At 52.6% G+C, this 18,819-nt stretch overlaps 6 protein-coding genes across 6 annotated transcripts; 2 read left to right on the top strand and 4 right to left on the bottom strand.

Moving 5' to 3' along the window:
• Positions 1 to 150: 150 nt before the first annotated feature.
• CONPUDRAFT_80033 (uncharacterized protein) lies at positions 151 to 6,985 on the bottom strand. The gene is made up of 17 exons (XM_007766121.1): positions 6,902 to 6,985; positions 6,642 to 6,840; positions 5,901 to 6,589; positions 5,541 to 5,845; positions 5,376 to 5,491; positions 5,026 to 5,330; positions 4,785 to 4,966; positions 4,679 to 4,733; positions 4,127 to 4,631; positions 3,471 to 4,076; positions 2,702 to 3,422; positions 2,502 to 2,650; positions 2,240 to 2,453; positions 1,619 to 2,185; positions 1,172 to 1,568; positions 645 to 1,112; positions 151 to 588 (listed from the first exon to the last, which is right to left on the bottom strand). Exons 1-17 carry the CDS (start codon positions 6,910 to 6,912, stop codon positions 327 to 329), a joined length of 5,751 nt encoding a protein of 1,916 aa, XP_007764311.1. The 5' UTR covers positions 6,913 to 6,985; the 3' UTR covers positions 151 to 326.
• Positions 6,986 to 7,171: 186 nt separating this feature from the next.
• Positions 7,172 to 8,854, top strand: CONPUDRAFT_162640 (Clavaminate synthase-like protein). Its single transcript, XM_007766741.1, has 4 exons — positions 7,172 to 7,264; positions 7,349 to 8,268; positions 8,336 to 8,357; positions 8,410 to 8,854. The coding sequence occupies exons 1-4, from the start codon at positions 7,192 to 7,194 to the stop codon at positions 8,733 to 8,735; spliced, it is 1,341 nt and encodes a 446-aa protein (XP_007764931.1). The 5' UTR covers positions 7,172 to 7,191; the 3' UTR covers positions 8,736 to 8,854.
• A 138-nt stretch (positions 8,855 to 8,992) lies between these two features.
• On the top strand, positions 8,993 to 12,374 carry CONPUDRAFT_47121 (uncharacterized protein; the record flags this gene model as incomplete). The annotated part of the gene is made up of 6 exons (XM_007765800.1): positions 8,993 to 9,252; positions 9,327 to 9,438; positions 9,502 to 9,594; positions 9,650 to 9,918; positions 9,980 to 11,852; positions 11,973 to 12,374. The coding sequence occupies 6 exons, from the start codon at positions 8,993 to 8,995 to the stop codon at positions 12,372 to 12,374; spliced, it is 3,009 nt and encodes a 1,002-aa protein (XP_007763990.1).
• Positions 12,375 to 12,989: 615 nt separating this feature from the next.
• On the bottom strand, positions 12,990 to 14,432 carry CONPUDRAFT_150253 (uncharacterized protein; the record flags this gene model as incomplete). Its single annotated transcript, XM_007766740.1, has 3 exons — positions 12,990 to 13,238; positions 13,310 to 13,544; positions 13,600 to 14,432. The coding sequence occupies 3 exons, from the start codon at positions 14,430 to 14,432 to the stop codon at positions 12,990 to 12,992; spliced, it is 1,317 nt and encodes a 438-aa protein (XP_007764930.1).
• Positions 14,433 to 14,454: 22 nt separating this feature from the next.
• Positions 14,455 to 15,055, bottom strand: CONPUDRAFT_150252 (uncharacterized protein; the record flags this gene model as incomplete). Its single annotated transcript, XM_007766739.1, has 3 exons — positions 14,455 to 14,576; positions 14,653 to 14,803; positions 14,870 to 15,055. The coding sequence occupies 3 exons, from the start codon at positions 15,053 to 15,055 to the stop codon at positions 14,455 to 14,457; spliced, it is 459 nt and encodes a 152-aa protein (XP_007764929.1).
• Positions 15,056 to 15,227: 172 nt separating this feature from the next.
• Positions 15,228 to 18,811, bottom strand: CONPUDRAFT_135191 (uncharacterized protein). Its single transcript, XM_007766738.1, has 6 exons — positions 18,612 to 18,811; positions 16,772 to 18,428; positions 16,313 to 16,667; positions 16,200 to 16,257; positions 16,064 to 16,134; positions 15,228 to 16,009 (listed from the first exon to the last, which is right to left on the bottom strand). Exons 1-6 carry the CDS (start codon positions 18,657 to 18,659, stop codon positions 15,511 to 15,513), a joined length of 2,688 nt encoding a protein of 895 aa, XP_007764928.1. The 5' UTR covers positions 18,660 to 18,811; the 3' UTR covers positions 15,228 to 15,510.
• Positions 18,812 to 18,819: the final 8 nt, after the last annotated feature.

The following is an 18,819-nucleotide window of genomic DNA, read 5'->3' as shown; positions in this document are numbered from 1 at the left end:
GTTCATCGTGATAATTATGATGAATCGGTCCAAGTCGCGTAGTCAATGACCCAGAACAGCCCGCCGCGGAACATATCAATAGGTCTGCTCATTATGACGCACGTAAAGTAAATAGTACAGTCTGAGTACAGTCCGTCCGATAAATCTAGAGCAAGCGATCAGAGCAAGAGCATTCTATTGTATATAGGGCTACACTATACATTATTGCAAGGTAAGTGTACATGTACAGGCGACTAAGATAACCAGAATTAGGTTGTAGTGGTAATGCGAGAGCAAGTGCAGCATGAACACGAAAGCGCGAACGGACATAGGAAACGTCACATACTTCAACTCCCCAATGATCCCATGAAACTAGGTAGATCGAGTCCTTCGTACTCGTCTTCGGCTGGTAAGTCCTCGAGACCCTGCAAGATGGCCTTTTGGCTGACCGGCCCAGCTGCCTCCTTGGCCTTCTTGGCCGCAGCCGCGTCTTCTTCTTCAGTGGTTCGCTTGAACAAATCCAGGACAAGTTCGGTGTCCATGGAGGCGAGGCCCGAGTTTTGCTGAGTGACTACTGAGTTTGCTATGTTTAGCTTGAAGCGTTGCAAACTATTAGGGGAAGAAAGTCAGGAACTAAACAGGATGCGCGAACAAGAGGGTCATACCCCATGATCTTTTCTTCCAAAGTGCCTTTCGTAATGAGGCGGTAAACGTTGACAACCTTCTTTTGGCCAATCCGATGAGCACGATCCATAGCCTGGAGGTCTTTCATCGGGTTCCAGTCATGCTCGACGAAGATGACCGTGTCCGCTCCCGTGAGCGTAAGACCAAGGCCACCAACATGCGTGGTCAAAAGTAGGCAGTCGATACTGGGATCGCCGTTGAACGTCTGCACGATAGCGTGGCGCTTATTCGCATCCGTGCTTCCATCAAGGCGCATATACGTGACCGATGGCATGTGTTGTCTGAAGAGGTCGTTTTCAATGATGTCAATCATTTGCTTCATCTGGCAGAAAATGAGAGCGCGATGTTGAGAGAAAGCCCCAGCAGATTCGGTGATAGCTTCGCTTGGCTCGTTTTTCTCAGAACCGCCGCCAGAGCCGCCGCCAATACCACAATCTGTCAGAAGTTGACTAGGAAGCATCAACAACATCAGTGAATTTCACTGAGAAGCAAAACTAATGGAACGGACCGGAGAGCTAAAAGTTTCGGTGCATGTTGGATGTCACTCAGGTTTTTCACATCGCAACCCACCTTCCCCAAAGCCTTGACAACAGCGCCCTCGTTCGTTTTGCGAACGAGTGATGGATGATTGCACAATTTCCGCAAGTACTGAAGCGACTGGAAGATATGCTGTTGACCGGTACCTTTTCCATCCGGCGCAGGTCCTGACTTTTGGACGATGCCCTCCACCTCGTTCTTAGCTTGAGATTTGTCAAAGTCGTCATACAAGATCTTCTGAACCTCGGAAAGATCACAATAGTAGTCTTGGATGATCTTTGGCGGGAGATCGTGAAGCACGTCTTCTTTCAGGCGGCGCAGCAGGAATGGCAAGACTTGTTTGTGTAAAGCTTCCAGAGCAAGTGCAGCTAATGCAATATTAGATGAGGTATAAATGAATAAGCAGCAAAAAAATTACCTGCTTCACCACTTTTGGCCTTGCCATCGCGATTTGATAGGATAGGCTTGCTGAATCGTTCATTGAATAATGTCTCCGTACCCAAGAAGCCGGGCATCAGGAAGTCGAAGAGACTCCATAATTCAAGCACGTTGTTCTGGATCGGAGTCCCCGACAGAATGAGACGATGCTGGGCTTGAATGCACTTCACCGCCTTCGTGAGCTTGGTCCGCCCGTTTTTGATGACATGCCCCTCGTCCAAAATGCAGTATAGCCAGTTAATGTCCTCCAGGCTGGAGATGTCATTGCGGACTACCTCGTAGGAGGTAATGACGATGTCCTTCTTGGCAATTTTGGTGATCAATTTTGCTCTTTCACGAGAATTGCCAGTGTAGAGGATTGGGCGCAGGTTTTCGGCATACTTGAGAATCTCGTAGTACCAGTGGCCTGTTAGTGTCGGTGGGCAGATTATGAGAGAGGGAAGGTGGACAGTGTCGGGAGTTTGAGTTTCTTCGTGCTTCTTAGCTCGTTCATGGTGCTTGCTCGCGAGGATACATATTGATTGCAAAGTCTTGCCAAGACCCATATCTGGGAGAGTCCCGATCAGAATTATGACTTTGTCACTTTGCGAGTAAAATTTACCGTCGCATAGAATACCATGCAGCTGATATTTGGCGAGGAAAGCCAGCCAGTTAACACCATCCTGCTGGTACTTCCGTAGCTCTGCATCGATTTTGACAGGGATCTCGTATTGCTCGACCTTGCTGCCATCCAGAAGCTGCGTAAGGAACTGACGTTCTTCCACGCGACGTTTCAGCAACTCTTCCGGGAAACCAGGGGGATCTGGCAATCCAGCCTGGAGAAAGGTCAATCTCGATAAGCACGAACACCTACGTCAACATACCTCCAAAGGCACCATCTTGACCAGAGACGCAAAGGTGTTCGTTGCAGTAGATCGAATGTCATCGTCGGGATCGCTCATTCTACCAAGAACAGGAACAACAAGGAAGATAACATAGGGCAGTGCCTTGATGTCGAGCTTCTGCACAATATCTGACAAATAAGTCAATAATACTGCATAGCTTCAAATTAGATGACCCGTACGGTATATCAGCTCTGCTGAGCCCTGTCTATTGGACAGCACCACGGGATCACCAAGGAGAGGAATGATATTCTCGATAACAAAGCGCATCGCTTCTGAGGTCATCACGCAGCATGCTGTTGCAAGACACTTGGCAGCGGACTGGCGTATGATAGAAAAGCGACTCCGGAGGCAGATTGACATCATCGGGAATAGCTCAGCAAGTTTTGGCCACAAGTCCTCGTGCAGTGTGGGTGCGACAGCTTCCAGAACGCTAAGCGAGTCTACGACGTCCTGCCCGTACTGTTTGTCGATAAGGCGGTCGGCTTCTTGAGGCGACTCCGTGGAACACGCGCTCAGCAGGCCACCAGCCATGGAATGCCACATTTTTGGAATAGTCTCCAGGAGCTTGGCCCCAAACTTGACCGACAGCTTCTGGAACGCAAGGGACGCGCCACGTCTTGACAGACGGCTGTTGACACCTCCTTCATCCTTGGTCTTGTCGTGGTCCTTCCCGTTACGCACCACCTCCGATTTGTTGAGGGTCTGGAAAGTCAAGATACCCTTCAGCATATTGCGGCTGTATGCAAACGTCGGTGTCTGCTCGGTATCTTGGCAGAGGAATGTACACAGATTCTTGACTATCTTATCCGGCGGTTGTGATAATTTGTGCTGGACGCAGAACTCGACGAAGAGCGCAACAGCAGCTGCCGAGCGAGTCTGGAGATCGATGTTCTCCTCGTTCTAGAGTAAATGTTAGTTTCTTCCGGGGCAACTGCGACTAATGCTGACCTTGATGCCGTTCATGATGCCTTTGACTACCGGGCTGACCTTGTCGGGCGTGCTCTTGAAGGCAACAAACGCTGCGGCAAAGGCGGCTGAGACCCGAACATCATGCTGTGCCTTGATCTCCCCATATCGTTCGATGGTCTGGACGACACTTGCCCGCTTTTCAGCAAGAAGTGTGAGCTCGCGCTTCTTCGTGCGTCCGAGTTTGTTCTTGAGTTCCGTGTACATCTCGCCGACGGCTTCCTTGGCCTTGTCAACGGTGAAGCAATCCTCCCTCGTTCCCATGATGTCGATCTCGGTTCCAAGTTTGGGTATGATAGAAATAGGAAGTTTGCACTCGGTAGCGAAGCCTTGGAGCAGAGAGAAGCAATCAGCATGGATGCGATGTAACGTAAGGGCCATTTCGTGGTATGCGTTTGGTGGAGGACCTTGTAGCCAGGCCAGAGTTCGTGCGCTAAGGTCTTGTGCCAGAGAAGAATTCTCAATAACAGACGGAGGGGAAGAACGAGCCCATTCTTCTGCAATGATTGCGGATAAGAATTTCTGGAGCATACTCGTAGAATCAAGATAGTGGATCAGTATTGGTTGGAACAGCTCCTCGAAGGAATCCTGTTGATTTCGTTAGCGACAGGATTGAGAAAAGGTGTTATTCAGGTTACCTTCTCTGGCCAATATGCAATCAAGTATGCCAACGCCGTAGCTGCTGCTATTCGTGCTTGCAGGATGACCTCGACAGAAACGAGGGAGAGATCCTGCGCCAGCATGTTCTTGTCGACATTGTGCCTCTCGCCATCCGCATCGGTGTTCGTAACCGGGTTAAAGAACGTCACATTGTTGATGGGTACTCCCAACGGCGTCATAATGATCGCATACCAATCCAAGACAACCTGTTGGTGAGCCACCTCTCTCATCCATCCCGGCGTCCCAGAGATGATCTCGAGCGCGATCTGCCAAGCCTTCAAAGTGGTAGTCCGAATGTCTCGACGTTCTTCGACGATGAGATTTTGGAAGAGTAAGCAAAGGAATGGCGTGACAATCCAGTCACGAGGAAGGGAGGGGACGGTCATGAAGGAAAGAAGGGTGTTAACTACGGCGAGGCGGACATTAGGTATGGTATGTCGGAAGAATGGGAATAGTGTAGGTGCCAATTGAGTGAGAGGTAGACTGTTCGCTCATTAGGCAAGAAAAGGATATTGATAGCTGAAACGCACGAAACAGAGGCTTGCGCGAGAATGTCAATGACTCGATCATAAGTTACCAATTTGCCTAAAGAAGGTCAATAAAAAAAGTCGTTTGCTCGAAAGCGGGGCGACGGACCTAGCAAATCCATTACAGCGCCAACGCTTGAATTAAGGTCATCCTTCATGTCCCCGAGACATCCCCATAAAACTACTAGGACTCGGTCTAAACACTCTGGCAATTGATGGACTAGCTGTTCAGCCACAGGTAGGAGGCAGGAAGCAGCTACAGCCCTAACGTCATCGTCATGATCACCGAGACTAACGATACAGCAGAAATTAATATTCTTGGTCATATAAGGAGAGGGAAAAGACTTTACCCCAAGACAGCCGCGTCTACCACGCCTTGAAGGATCTCTTTCGCGGTTTGACTCTGCAAATCACCTTCGCTGGGAAGGAAAAGGTCCGATCTCACGGCCACTTCGTACTTTATTCCCAGCAAACCGGCGTGTCTAACCTGCCATACATGTCCCTTGCCATCCTTGATAGCATCTTTCGTCAGGTCGAAATCTTGCCTTATCATTTGAAGAAGATTTGAATGGACGTGGCTGACGGAACGTCGGGGCATATGGATTAGTAGCGATGCTAATGTTTGTGAAACAGTTTCGCGAACAGGAGCAACGACCTACTGAGAGTTAATAAATCACAGATACACAGAGGTTCAGCTTACTTGATCAGACACGAAGTCGCCAAACCTATCAAGAACAAAAACACATAGAAGCTTCGCGGCTAGATCATTGCACCACCGTTCATGGTTGAACTCGTTCTGTTCGTGACTTGCGTCGTCTGCAAATGTTCAGCAACCTACGCACGTCACGAAGTCGAACGAGCTAACCTTGCATACCGCCGCCGGATCCCTGCACCTTCAAAAGTTCCCGGAGCGCCAGGGCAGCACCATGCCGGACCTCCCAGTTGGCCGAGAAAAGATCAATTTCCAAAAGCCGCACGATCCTATCCCATACCCATACACCGGGCGTCACTTCCAAAGTATTGGACTGTTGTGGTGATTTTGGCGACACTGCACCACCTTTGGTAGGGTCCACCACGACTTTGTCTGTCGACGGCCCTGCGGGTGCGGGTTGTGGGCTGTCCTTTCGTGCTGCAGGAAGCTCCTTTTCCTCGCTTGACACTAGTCGAACCCTAATCACGAATGTAAGTAATGATTCATCCAGATAAGTATATGCGTTATGCTCACTTATTCGATGGTCCTGCAATTGTTGGTGTGTATTTCGCCCCCGGTGCATTCGTTGGAGGTGGGGCAGCCACAAACGCGGAGTTGCCGGGTTTGCGTTTGCGCTTGAGACGATTCCGTTCGCGAGCAGATAGTCCGCTCAGATCCGGGCCATCGCCGGCAGGTGTTAAAGGCGTAGCTGGAGGAGGGGAGGATGGCGTAGACCCAGACGTCTGGATCTGGATCGCATGAGGTTGTTCTCTCTTGACTGGCGGATCCACCTCTATTGGCGTCATGGGAGGCACAGTCAGTTCCATCTTCACCGCACTCTCCGGTTCTGGCTCCGCATCCCCATTCTCCTCCATGCCCAACTCCTTGTCAAGGTCCATCTCATCCGCCCCACCTACGCTGTCCAGGAAGTCCAAGCCCAACCTCCCCATCGCCTCCTTCCGTGCACGTTTCAGCTCGACAGGGTTGGAAAGAATCCCTTGTGGTTTTGAGAATTCCTTCCCCGACGATGCGAGGAGGAGCTTTCCGCCCTGCATCAAGATCTGGACAGAGAACGCAGGAAATTCGGGTGGAGATGAATCTCCGTCAACCTTCATGTCCGTCTCTTGAGGCCGCCATACAGGCACCAGCGAAAATATTTGTGAGAGGGCATTGGATGCTGCAGAGCGAGTCTCGAAGTTCCTTGACTGCAAGTATGGTAATATCTGGGCGACCATTATAGCCTTAGCTGTGATGTTTATATGCACTTGCACTCACCCGCGCCACCACTGACATCAACTCCGTCCATGCAGATGAATCCTCGAGCGAGGCACGTTGGCGGGTGGTCTTGATGTCATCCTCGGTTGCAACGTCGCTGATAACGCTCTTTGCTGCAAGTTGCGCAAGCTGCTTTGCTGCGGTATTCCTCACGGAGGATGACGAGCCAGTGTCAAGGAGAAGGAGGAGCCGGTCCAACCTGGAGGGTATGTTTTATTAACACTAAATTCTGCCATAATACATCGTAGACGAAGTCGTACCTAGAAGTCATGTCCGAAAAAGGAAAGCGGTCTACGCCGTCGGCAGTTGCCGCTGAAGAAATGCGCTTTGGGAGGAAATGATCGTCTGGGGAACTTTCTCACGGCGGCTCCTTCCTCGTTGTCCTTTTTATCTTCTCGCCCCCGTGACGAAAAAAGAAAAATGTCGGTCACGTACCATTCACGTGACTGTGACAGATCTTCGATTCCCACGTGGAGTTACACGAGAATTCCTTGACACTGACTCGCCCAAACAGGTCTTACCTTATCACTGGCAACTTCAAGACATACCGATGTCGTTCTACATCCAGGTGCTCGACGAACTGGTTGACGAGCTTGTGTCACGGAAGGACCCGCACATTGCAGGTAAGAATACGTTTTGTATCAGTGGCACGCTCTTGGATGTAATGATGCATCGAGCAGTGTCCTGATTGTATCTCGTACCAAAAGCATTGGCGTCTTCGGAACCAGAGGTCGCTTCAGCTCTCCTCGATGCTGCTCGCTCGCTTCAGAATGGCACGGCAACGACTCAGACGCTCGCTCAGCTGGACCAGGTCATCCAAACTGCCCATACCAAGATAGCTTCCTGTACTGCCGCCGCTCAGTTCGGCTGGAGGCGCTTCTACACGGAGACATCCATTCTGAGAGCCCTTGGCGGACTTACCTTCTGTGGAGACGACGTGACCGAGGAAGCTGCGCTGGCCAGCGTCAAAGCCCTCGACTCCGCTCTTATCATAGCAGCCGCACCAGGGGAAGGTCGCTTGGACCTGATTCACGAACTCATATGTCAGATACAGTCAGTGAATCTCAAACCAGCGAGCGCCTCCGGCCGGTTACTTGGTGGTCCTTCGTCTCGTGTGGGAGCATATGGCCCTACGCCCTGCGGCAGCGATGTTCCTTCCCTGTCATCTGCTCCTTCATTTCTCTCTTTTCAGGAGCAATGGTCAAAGACCCCGTTCGTCCTGCGGCGACATGTATCTGATTGGCCTGCTCTCACGAACCACCCCTGGCGCTCCGTTGAATATTTGCAATCACTAGCTGGCCCCGGCAGGATCGTGCCTGTTGAAGTTGGCGCTGACTATAGGTCGGATAGCTGGACACAAAAGCTGCTGGATTGGGACAACTTCCTTAGCGCCATATCTTCTCGTGATGATCAGAATCCACATTCCGATGATGTGCTATACTTGGCCCAGCACAATCTAATGATCCAGTTTCCTCAGTTGCGCGACGACATTATCATCCCCGACTATGTGTATTCCACGTTGTCTCCGCCTCACAGCTTCCTGCAGTACAAGCCCCCAGGAAATGAAGAACAGCTGGTAATAAATGTTTGGCTCGGTCCAGCCGGAGCTATATCTCCGGCACATACGGTGAGTGCGACCGTGCCATAGTCGAAATTTATTAGGCGTTTGACGCTTGACATTCATCAACCCGTAGGACCCCTACTTCAACTGCTATGGTGATACGGCCGCCACCTTCTTTGCTAAATATACGTACTGATTGACGCTCAGCTCAGGTAGTAGGGAGAAAAACTGTCTGGCTGGCGCCTCCAGAGGTGACCGAGTCCATGTATCCTTACGCAGGGAAAGAGAGTAGCCACCCTGCCGCGAATCACACGAATCCTTCGATGAGCAACACTTCACGCGTTGACGTTTTCCCCCGAAGTAAAGAAATGGAAGAGCGCTCCAGGGAAGAGCATCCGGCTTTTTGGGCGGAGGCGTCGCGGGCCGCACTATGTACCGTGTTGGAACCAGGCGATTTGCTGTTCTTCCCTCCTGGCTGGTGGCATGCGATGCGGAGCGAGGAGACGAGTTTTTCCGTGTCGATGTGGTTTTGAGACATATTGTCCATATGTAGGAAACAATGGATGGGGATTTGGATAGTGAAATGGAGATGCAGCACGTTCAACCATCGTAATTAGCATCGCTGTACTTGGGGCTTGAATTGAGTTGCGTTGGGATGAGTAATGTCCGACAAGACAGGCCTAAAAGGACCGACCCATCAAGCGAGGAGAGGTCAACTTTGCGTGTGTTGCATGGGCACCCCGCTCGACGTTGCCACCAGCCCAGCCGTCGACCTGTACCACCACTGCTAATGGCCCTCTCGGATGTCGACCGTGTAGCTGGGCGCACGCCGTCTGCACCTCCGAGCAACGCTGGATCCAAACCTGCACCAGTCGTTCAGTCCTCTCTCACCGAAGAGCACATTGTCGATGCCCGTCTCCATTCCCCAGACGATGGCGCAACCCTCGACCTCTCTCGTCACAACCTGACGGACGTGAGCGCTGATGGCGCAGAGTACCTGGCCACGTTCGGAAGAGGTGATTCCCTCGAGGATGAAAGCTCTATAGAACGGTGCGCTACCGTCTACCCCGCGTTGTACCACGCGGTCGTTCATCATGCTTGTCTCACACATCTTGGCCTCGCAGAATTGCTCTTAGTTTTAATCGACTGGCAACATTGCCAACCGCTTTCGCGCTGCTTTCACAGTTGAGATATTTGAATTTGAAGAACAATAGTTTCTCTGTATTCCCTGATGTGGTGCGTCTCCTCTCGACTATCAATGCAACTATTCAAAGCTGATTTCTACGCTCCCTCTCCTAGCTAACCGTAATGCCCTCCTTGGAAATATTAGATATTAGTCGTAATAAGATTAAAAGGCTACCCAGCAGACCTGGAACGCTGGCCAACATTCATGTACGTCTCATCAACATTACCTTGAATTACGAGATGAACCCATGTCACACCCTAGGTGTTCTGCTTGTCGCGGAATAAGATAACTCGTCTGCCAAGTTACTTGGCAGATTTCCAGAATCTAGACATCTTGAAGATAGACCATAACCCGCTCGAGTGGCCACCAACAAGTGCTCTCAATTTAGTCGGCCCTGATGATCCCCAGAGCATGAAAGACTGGATTGCGTCAGTTCAAAGGTGGATCAGGGACAATGGCGCTAACGTGGACGAACGAAAGCCCAGTCTGGACTCTATCCTCGAACAGCAGGCTATTCTCGATGACTCGATGTGAGCGCGAAGTTTTCCCTGACTCGAGCGAATTGTCCTCACCAGCATTCAGCGAGGACAGTATCCAGTCATGGTCTCATATGCGAGACCCCGACCCCGATCCTGGTGTAACCCCGCACGCCCGCACATTCTCGCTTGAATCTGATGCATCGGCAGTCCCTGATCTCCCCAAGCCACCCGTCACCCCACGTTACGAGCGGCCACCACCACTGAGATTGCAGGCGGTGCGCTCGTATGTCCTCCCTTCTGGGTCAGCCTCACCAGAGAGCTACCTCCCGACTCCCGAAGAATCTGTATCGTCCACCGACGAGGAGCACACTGCAGTTCCAGACCTTCCCCTTCATAGCCGCAATGCGTCCTCCGTCAATGGTACTCGTGATCGCCGGCCAGCTTTGTTTAGCAAGAAGACACTGCCTGAAACTAACGGCATCGAACACCATGATCAACGGGGACAATCCATCTCAACTTCGTCGCGGTCATTCTCAATAGATGCAGCAAGCGAATATTCAATGCCTTCTCCTCAGTCACACCGACAGGACTCTGGCTCTGATGAATCTGGTCAGCAGCGGCCTTCGAGATCTGTGTACACGCCACCTACGGATTCGCCGAGGTCTGCCGAAAGAGTTGCTCCTCAGGTGGACAAGGCGCGGAACGCATATTTTAGGCGTCTATCTTCTCTGCCTGCGGGTGCTGTGACGAATAATCTCGCACCTTCGCTACGTCATCTCGCCGAGTGTGCTCGGTCCATCTACTTCTCTGTGTCTCAGGTGTACCAAGCGTTATCACACTACATTACCTACACCATTGATCAACAGCTATCTTCAGTGCTGAAGAAGGTTACGGACCCTGCGCACACCTATATGACACAGCTCAACAGCTCTCTGGACCGCTTCGACGCTTTGGCGAAAAAGCCAACACCGCCCCCGCAAGTGTGCCGTGGACTGGTAGAATGTTGTCGAGACACCGTTGCCGTCTTTGGGAAGGCAATAGGGGTCCTCGCTCTTCAGTTGAAGATTCTCGCGTCCAAAGACGATGACCGCTATATGCGCTCTCTTATACTAACCTTTTACGGAGCGACCACTGAGATATCCTGTGCATGGCAGTCAATGGCTCCTCATATTGACGCAATTAAACCTTTGCTCTCGGACCTTCGCCGCCCGTCCGTATTTAGGTCCCATACTCTTCCCCTTGCTGGCAACGTGCCGAGTCCGGATGGTCCTAACTCTGCTTCCCTGGAATCACCGCCACCGCATGGCGCGCCTCTTGCTCGCCCTCGGCAACCAAACTCGCTCGGGGGGGCAGCAAGGTCTCGGCGGCATGCAGGTTCCTTCAGCTCGAAAGACGTCGAGATTGGCAGGTCGCTACCTGCTTATGATCTTCCGGCGATGTCTTCCGCATTCTTCAGCGGCATGAGCGGTCCTATGCCTATGGTGCGCACCGGACCCAGGCACCCTGCTTTGACATCTGCATCATCGGCAAGTTTGGCTTCTTCGCGCTTGGCTGGAGGGTACAACGCTGTACGCATACAGGCTTCGGCTTCGACAGGAAATCTCATCTCATCTGCACAGTCGACAAATCATATGCGACAGTTGTCGCAGGCGTCGTTGACCAATTCTTCGGCATCGTCCTCGCCAATGATGCCTCCGAATAAGCCACATGCGCTGAAGATACCAGAATCCCGGACGCTCGTTGATAAGGATGCCTTGGATGCTATGGAGGTTGCGGTGGAGTCGGCCCCCGCCGTGTGGGGGATGATGGACAGGATCGTCGAAGACCTACGGGACATGCCTGGCGGAAGTGAAGAGGTTCAGAAGGCGATTGCCCGAGCGAGAGAAACAACAGGGATGCTCAAGGCGCACATACGAGCTATCAGGGACGGGGAAGCAGGGGCAGATAAGAGAGGGTTTCGGGAGGACGCTCATGTATTTGTGAAGGTGATGTGTCTCGCTCTGTTCCGATAAAGATGGGCGCTGACCGGCGTTTTGCTTTCCGCTTCAACTATATCAAACCTCAACCTAACCTTTCTTTGGTTCACATCCGCTTCAATATCATAGGCTGTCGTTAAACTGTCAAACATAATTAAGATGCACGGCAGCGGCCACGAGCTCTTCCCGGCACTCCGGGCAAAGGTTGTCGAGCTCACGAATGCGACGCAGGAATTTACCATGCTGCTACACGTGTCCTCCTTCACGCCTGCTACACCCCGAGGGTACTCGCCCATGACCACGCAGGCATCGGCATCACCCGCAACCTCGGTGTTCCCGCCGTCCCGCCTTGGGCGTGCTTCGCCACCTATAGACATCAGATTGGGCGCCAACCTATCGCGCAGCCGTAGCACGCAGCAGGCACGCAGCAAGCTTATGAATGCACCCATGTTGCATGACGTTCCCAGGAGCGCTTTGCCTCATATGTCGTTCAATATCGCTCAGCCTGTCGCCCAGGTGCAAGAAGGCTAGTGGCAGCCGCTGCGATTTTTTTGCATTTTTTCTCTGTTCATTATGTGTATAATCACAGTCTGGTTTCGTATGTTCACCTTGGCTGGCACCTTTGCGTCTGATACGCCTTTCAAGTTCTACACACCATTTTCCTCGTTCGAGTGTCGATGATCCTTTGTGGTTTGCGGTCTCATTCCATCGTCAAAACACCCCTCTCTCCCTCTACCTATATGACCTTGTCCTCCGTTTGCACTTTTTTTTTGGCATTGCGCACTACCCTTTGCATTGATGACACTCATACCTACTAGCTCATTATTGTTAGTTACACGTTTGCTTTGATCACGTCTGTCTCTGCGAGGCAGATTCGCACAGTGACTGGCATGGCCTTAATCTTATCTGTCGTAATAAATCAAGCGACGATGTTGACCAATAAGCGAAGTGTCCGTGTCAATTATCAAGAGGAGAGTCAGGTGTCTCGGTATGTGCGTGTAATGCTGGTATAATTACAATGGTATGTACTTCCTTCCACCTCGTCATGCAAAAACGACTCTTCCTATGAACATCCTCAAAAATGCTAGTACAAGAACGAAGAAACGACAGCGATTCGACAAGTCAAGTTGTGCGGAGCCATCAATCCTATAGGGCGAGATACTCAGCTGGGATCGTACTGTACTGAGTGCGGATGTCAGTCATCAAGCGAGCGAAACCGCTGTGGACCCTTGCGCGCTTGCCTAGCTGCTGAAGCTGCAGTTCCGTGGGGCGATGCGCGTGCACGATCAGGAGAAAATCATCGCGGCTCTCAACGGGCCCCTGCTTGACGATGGTGAGGTTGTTCACCCCGGCACGCGCGTGCTCGGTGATGTCGATACAGCCTTCGGGCGTGCGCTTTGTACATTCAAACCATATCCAAAGCGAAAGCGGTGCGGAGTTCAAGTCAAATTTGGGTCAGGGCATACAAGCGATGGGTCAACACGTACGACAATGTCGAATCCGGGCAAACAGATGGGTATATTCGTGCACTTCGACGGCAATAACGCCTGCACGTAAGCGGGCTCGGTTGGCCACTCGCACGTCATACGATTGGTGAGATTGTTGAGATCTTTCCATATGTGTGTCCCAAGGTTCATCAGCTCGATGAAAGTGCTCTGGCGATAGCATCCCAGCGAAATGCACAACGCGCCGTCCACGTTCCTGGCATCAGCTGTCTTTAAGGAATGCAGCTATTTTCTAATGTAAGAAAACTTACACAGGCCCATTTTTACGCGACGCCCAAAGCTGCGTACGTGCGTACTGCTCAGGGTCCAATGTGAACGAGAATTCAGTCTCGTCGTCGCGTTTGTTCCGGGGAGCACAGAGGACAAATGTATCTTCTTCCGGGAATCGGGGCATTCCCAACTCTGCAGCCTCTGAGACGTACTCTTCGCTCAGTAGCTCATCGATAGACATCGTTGGCGGAGAAACCTCATGAGAATCTGGCTGGATCTGTTCTGTTCTTCGGTCACCAGAGATACCTTTCCTGAGTTTCCAGGGAGAAGTCATGGGCTCAGCAATGATGTTCGATGAGGCCAGGCCATGGTCGTCGTCGCCGAAAGAACCAAGCAAATGTTTTGAAGCTGGGGTCTCAACCCACTTTGCGCCCAAGGAACCGCCATCGAGTGCAGGTTTCCACTGGCAGGCGGCGTGTTCTTCACTGTACACAGGCGAATGACGATCGAGTTCGGCGAATGACACAGAAGGCCAATGGGAGCCTCTCCGCAGGACCTCCATGGTCCGATGAAACGCAGGATCGGTGCATTTCTCGAGCTCGGCAAGGAGAGCATCTGGATCAGGCGGCGAATCGGGAAGACCACCAGCTGCTAGTATAGAGTATGACTGCTTTAAAGGCGTTGCGAATGTTGAGAAGGTCGTCGGCGGCGTCGTGAATGTGGTGGAGGTCGTGTCATACTCGTCCGTTATCTCGCCTTCCTCGATAGAGGTTGTAGAGTTCCCATCTCTGCAAGTAGCGAGGTCACGTATAAGCTTCAATGATCGTCGAATGCAATGTTGGGCAAGATTCGCGCTTTCACGTGATAGGGGCATGCGATCAATTGGACGTCGCGACTCACGATGTCATCGTAACCGAGTCGTCATCGACTTCAATGTCAGCGGAAGCATTCGCGTCGACATTTTCCCCACCGGACTCTTTCAATCGCGTCGCGGCCTGCATGACCGCGTCGAGGCGACCTGACAAGACGGGACATGCGCGTCAGCCTGCCAGTACGCGTGGCGCGAAGAGGGCAAAATATTCAGTGCCACATACCTCTCAGATCCCCGTCAAACTTGTACTTGTAATACCATATCTCTTTCGCCATCTCGTAGAAGCGCTTGAGCAAAAGCTCGAGCTGTTCCGCATCGGTGGAAACGCTGGCATTGGATCCGATGTAGTTTGTCTCGATATTCTCTCGAGCCGCCTAGAGTACGAACGCGGGGTTGTTAACGCGACGACGGTGTCCACAAAAAGATCGAACGTGTCAAACCTCGAGGAGCTTGATAGCCCATGCTTTGCTCTCCTCATAGTAAGCCTTCGGGGAAGTAAACCAGCCCGTGAGCTTGACCATTCGCGCCTCGAACTTATCTTTATCGGAAGACCTCAGACTCTCCATATAACGAGGAAAAACCGACTCGTTCTGACTGATCGCATGCGGACGATGTCGGCTGGCCATGAAGTGTAGCTTAGGTATGTGGTCGTCTCAGGATAACAACAAGTGGTGATTTGTTGGTCCACGGTCATTTCGTCCAATTTATGTGGTCACAGGGGCTGCCGTACACAGTTCTCACGCACCTATGTTTGTCGTCTTCTATCCGCAGGCGCAGAACACTGAGCGTAAACAGCAAGGCATATAAAGTCGCATTGCTCTGTTTCTGGTCATCTAGCATCCATGATAAATATTACCTATGAATAAGAATGCCTGTGTTCCGGTTGCATGAAGTGTGATGTAAGATTAACAAATGGATCCATGTTCTCTATTCTTGACTTTGCATCTAGAATGACGTCCACATGATGGTGAAGCAAAACTGAGGCATTTAAAGATGACGGCACCGACAGTGGCATAGGGTGGAACGGGGTGCTGCGCAAATGTCGACCCATCCTGAGGTGTGAAAACCACGCCCGCATTGCCTATGACGGCGGCACGACACCACCAGTGCCCACAATCCTCGAGATCTCCCCGCGTATTTCAGCCAGATTCTTCCTCAGCGTCCTCGCGTCCTCGAACTTGCGATGCGCCATAGCTTCCTCGACGAAGCCCTCCAGGAGCGCTTCCTGCTCGAGCAGCGGCTGCAGCGCCCGCGCGCTCTCGTCCAGTGCATCCGCCCGACCGTCCGACACCTCTGTCGCAGGCGTGCCCGGCGTACCGGGAGTGCTGGGTGTGCCGGAGCCGTTGGTGGCCCGCCGGGTGGGTTTAGGTAGTGCCTGCAGCCCGACCATGTTCTGCTGCAAGAAGGCGGTGGCGCGCATCCCAATCGCACGTTGGACGCGGTCCTGCGATGAGCCACGGCCGCCAGGGGTGGGTAGGGATAAGATTCGCTTTGAGAGTGCATCGTAGGATGAGAAAGCGTCAAGAAGACGCTTCCGTGCTGCCGTTGCCTCCTTGGGTGGATGTGCGTCAGGTGTTTGCCTATTTCATGAATGAAATCAGTATTAAAGCATACCAAGAAAATGAGATACGTACGACAGGCTGAGGACTAGCTCCTGAAATTGAGGTAGGTCCTCACCAATCTCTTTCTCCAGGGATATGAGAGCCTGTAGAGTAGGGAGGTAAGCCTCATGTAATAATAAAAATAGAAAGGCAATCCAAGGGCACGTACATCGTAATACCGAGCGAATGGCGGTATCCGACTCATTGAATGATAGTACTGCCGTCGTCTGTTGCAAAACCATGAGCACTCCTCCCTCAAGATGCCTCATGAATTGTACTCACATCAGCACAGGTCGGCACTCTGCACACACCCTCACACCCTTTAAGAACTTGTCCTCGTCCTCTTCTTTGCCCTTGCCCTTGCCTTTTCCATCACCCGCGCTTATCGAACTCGTGCGCCGGCGCACCCCATAATCCACGCCCTCGCCCACTTCCTCGATCGCGCGCGTGCGCCCGTCAACGACGAAACGGATCGAACAGGCGGTTCTTCCGGGTGCAGGCGGTGATGCACACACCAGCTTTCCGCAAAGTCTACAGTGGTGCCGCCGGTTTGTAAGCGGATGGAAAGACGTGGTGCAAATCGGACAGGCCGACTCGCTGCTGTCGTCTGCCCAGGGTGCTATGCGCTGCTCCGCGACTGCATGAATGAAACAGAGCGTCAGTTTGCCGCCCATTATGACAAATATAATTGCACGACAAAGGAAAAACGGGATGTAACAATTTCGACTTTGCACGACTCACCTCTGATCTCGTCCTTCTCCCCACCCGACACGACACCTTTCCACAGCTCACCCGGTTTGAGCCCTTTCCACGTCTCCGGATCGAAGAAACTGCTCGACCTCCTCACCACCTCCTTCGCCCCGGGACCCCCGCGCAGCCCGACCCCCGGTCTCTTCTGCCCCGCCGCTACCGCTGCTGCCACCGCCGGCGCCGCTCCCGCAGAACCACTGAATCCCGACCCAGATCCCGACCCAAGTCGCCCACGCTCTTTGCCCTTCTCCTTCTCCTCGGCCGGGAAATGCAGCGTCACGAGCTTCTCAAAGCGTCGCTCCAGCTTCGTGCGTTCGATGCGCGCCTCATCGAGATGTGCATTCCGTGCCTCGATGAACGCGTCTGTTCGCGGGCGGTACACGCCCTTTGGCTGGAACCCGGGACGATATGGTGCCGTAGTTCTTGCTTTGCCTGGTGGAGCGACGCCGGGCAGTGGCATAGATGGCGTGGCGGGTGCAGAAGAGGACGGCGTGGTCGAGTGTAAATTCGTGCGCACGGCGTAAGGTGCGGCCAGTGCAGCGGGGGTCTGTGGAATCGGAGTGCGAGCTGGAGGAGACTGGGTACCAAGGATCGGAGCGCGTGCAGACGCAGGGGAGGGTAAGGGAGAGTTTCTGAGAGAGGACCCCGGCATTGGTGAGGGCATAAGCGAGCCAGTGGGAGGGGTAGGCGAGAACGGCGAGCCTAGAGGGGATATGGTCGTTGGAGACGATCCGAGAGGCGATGTTGAAGAGCCTGACGAGATTGTACGCTGGTGCATGAGGGGTTGAGCGTGAGCAGGCTTGGGTGGAGGAGCAGGTGGGTCGAGCTGCCTCGGCAGCAGGGTAGCCTTTGATGGTAGGCGGGTGTGTATTTGCTGAGGAGACGGAATCACCGAAGTGGACACGGATCGCGGCGATGTCGATGACCCCTCGGGGTTGAGTGGTGATGGACGGAGAGGTACGCGTCTGAATGTCGATATCTTTCGTGAGCCTGGCAAAGGCTTTGATGTCGATGAACTTGGAGGCGAAGAGGGCATGGCAGAGGCTTGTAATGGCGGTGAGGCCACTGGGGGATTCGAGGATGGTGGAGAAGTTGAAACTTCCGGTCGTTTGTCCTTGCCATTCTGAGGTCCGTTTACGCTAGCACCGGCGCTTGCGAGGGCAGTGGGCGTAGTTGGCGAATCAACGTCTATCTTTACCTCCCCATCCTCGCCGTTCTCCGTTGGATTCGCGTCGCCATTTATGGGGGCAGTTGATGCGCTTTCCACCTTGATTATTGGGAGAGCAGGAAGTAGGGAGTCTTCGGTGCGAGAAACGGGCCCATTGATGTGCGGGGTGACATGGATAGAGATAGGCTCGGGAGTTGGCGTCGGTGTTGGGATGGGCTTCTCTTCTTGGAAAACTGAGATAATGCTGTTCGCCTCTGGTGTGATGGGAGCCTTTCTCTCGACGGGGAAGATTTCTGCAGCTGCAGCTAGTGGTGCGACGCCGTTTCCATTAGGTGCACCATTCGTCAAGGAGAAACCACCATTGCCGTTTAGGCCGGGGCTACCGAACACCATGCTTGAAGGGCGCGAGGCCTGGAGGGGAGGGGAAGATGGGGCACTATTGTTGAAGTTTGCGGACGAAGTTCTCCCATGTCGCTTGGACTGCATTACGTGCCAAGAATTCAATATTCAGGCCCAGCCAATATTGGAGATGATCAACGAAACAATTCAAGGTATAGGAGTTGAGCCATTTAGAGACGTCAGTCAGCTTTACTCAAAAATGCAGACATCATGAAGGCGAAGAGGGTGGAGGATACTATCCAAGAAGTGAAAGAAGCTACGCACTCTATATGCTTGGTAAGGGACCGCGACCGGCGTTGGGGATGAGGACATTGCGATCCCGCGAATAAGCAAATGTATTCTTCAATTCAGGAAATGCGAGATGATGTACAGTCGATGGGGAAAATATTCGGCAGAAAGAACAAAGTCGTCGAACAGAGAGTGTACCTGCTGTACAGCGGGAAGAAGCACAGGGTATTATGGACGAGTGCAC

This window comes from Coniophora puteana (genome assembly GCF_000271625.1).
Source record: "Coniophora puteana RWD-64-598 SS2 unplaced genomic scaffold CONPUscaffold_2, whole genome shotgun sequence".
NCBI lineage: Eukaryota > Fungi > Basidiomycota > Agaricomycetes > Boletales > Coniophoraceae > Coniophora > Coniophora puteana.
The sequence above is the reverse complement of the archived record's forward strand: the minus strand, read 5'-3'. Positions and strand labels throughout refer to the sequence as shown.

Excerpts from the sequence above, each read along its gene's own strand:
- CONPUDRAFT_80033 (XM_007766121.1), bottom strand. Across the intron at positions 5,331-5,375 it reads GCGACTTCGTGTCTGATCAA|GTCGTTGCTCCTGTTCGCGA; the intron begins GTAAGCTGAACC and ends AACTCTCAGTAG. Across the intron at positions 1,113-1,171 it reads CCGAAACTTTTAGCTCTCCG|TCAACTTCTGACAGATTGTG; the intron begins GTCCGTTCCATT and ends GATGCTTCCTAG.
- CONPUDRAFT_162640 (XM_007766741.1), top strand. The coding sequence starts at position 7,192 with ATGTCGTTCTACATCCAGGTGCTCGACGAACTGGTTGACGAGCTTGTG. Across the intron at positions 8,269-8,335 it reads CTATATCTCCGGCACATACG|GACCCCTACTTCAACTGCTA; the intron begins GTGAGTGCGACC and ends ATCAACCCGTAG. Across the intron at positions 8,358-8,409 it reads CCCCTACTTCAACTGCTATG|CTCAGGTAGTAGGGAGAAAA; the intron begins GTGATACGGCCG and ends ATTGACGCTCAG.
- CONPUDRAFT_135191 (XM_007766738.1), bottom strand. The coding sequence starts at position 18,659 with ATGTCCTCATCCCCAACGCCGGTCGCGGTCCCTTACCAAGCATATAGA. Across the intron at positions 16,668-16,771 it reads GGAGAAGGACGAGATCAGAG|TCGCGGAGCAGCGCATAGCA; the intron begins GTGAGTCGTGCA and ends TCATTCATGCAG. Across the intron at positions 16,135-16,199 it reads CATTCGCTCGGTATTACGAT|GCTCTCATATCCCTGGAGAA; the intron begins GTACGTGCCCTT and ends CCTACTCTACAG.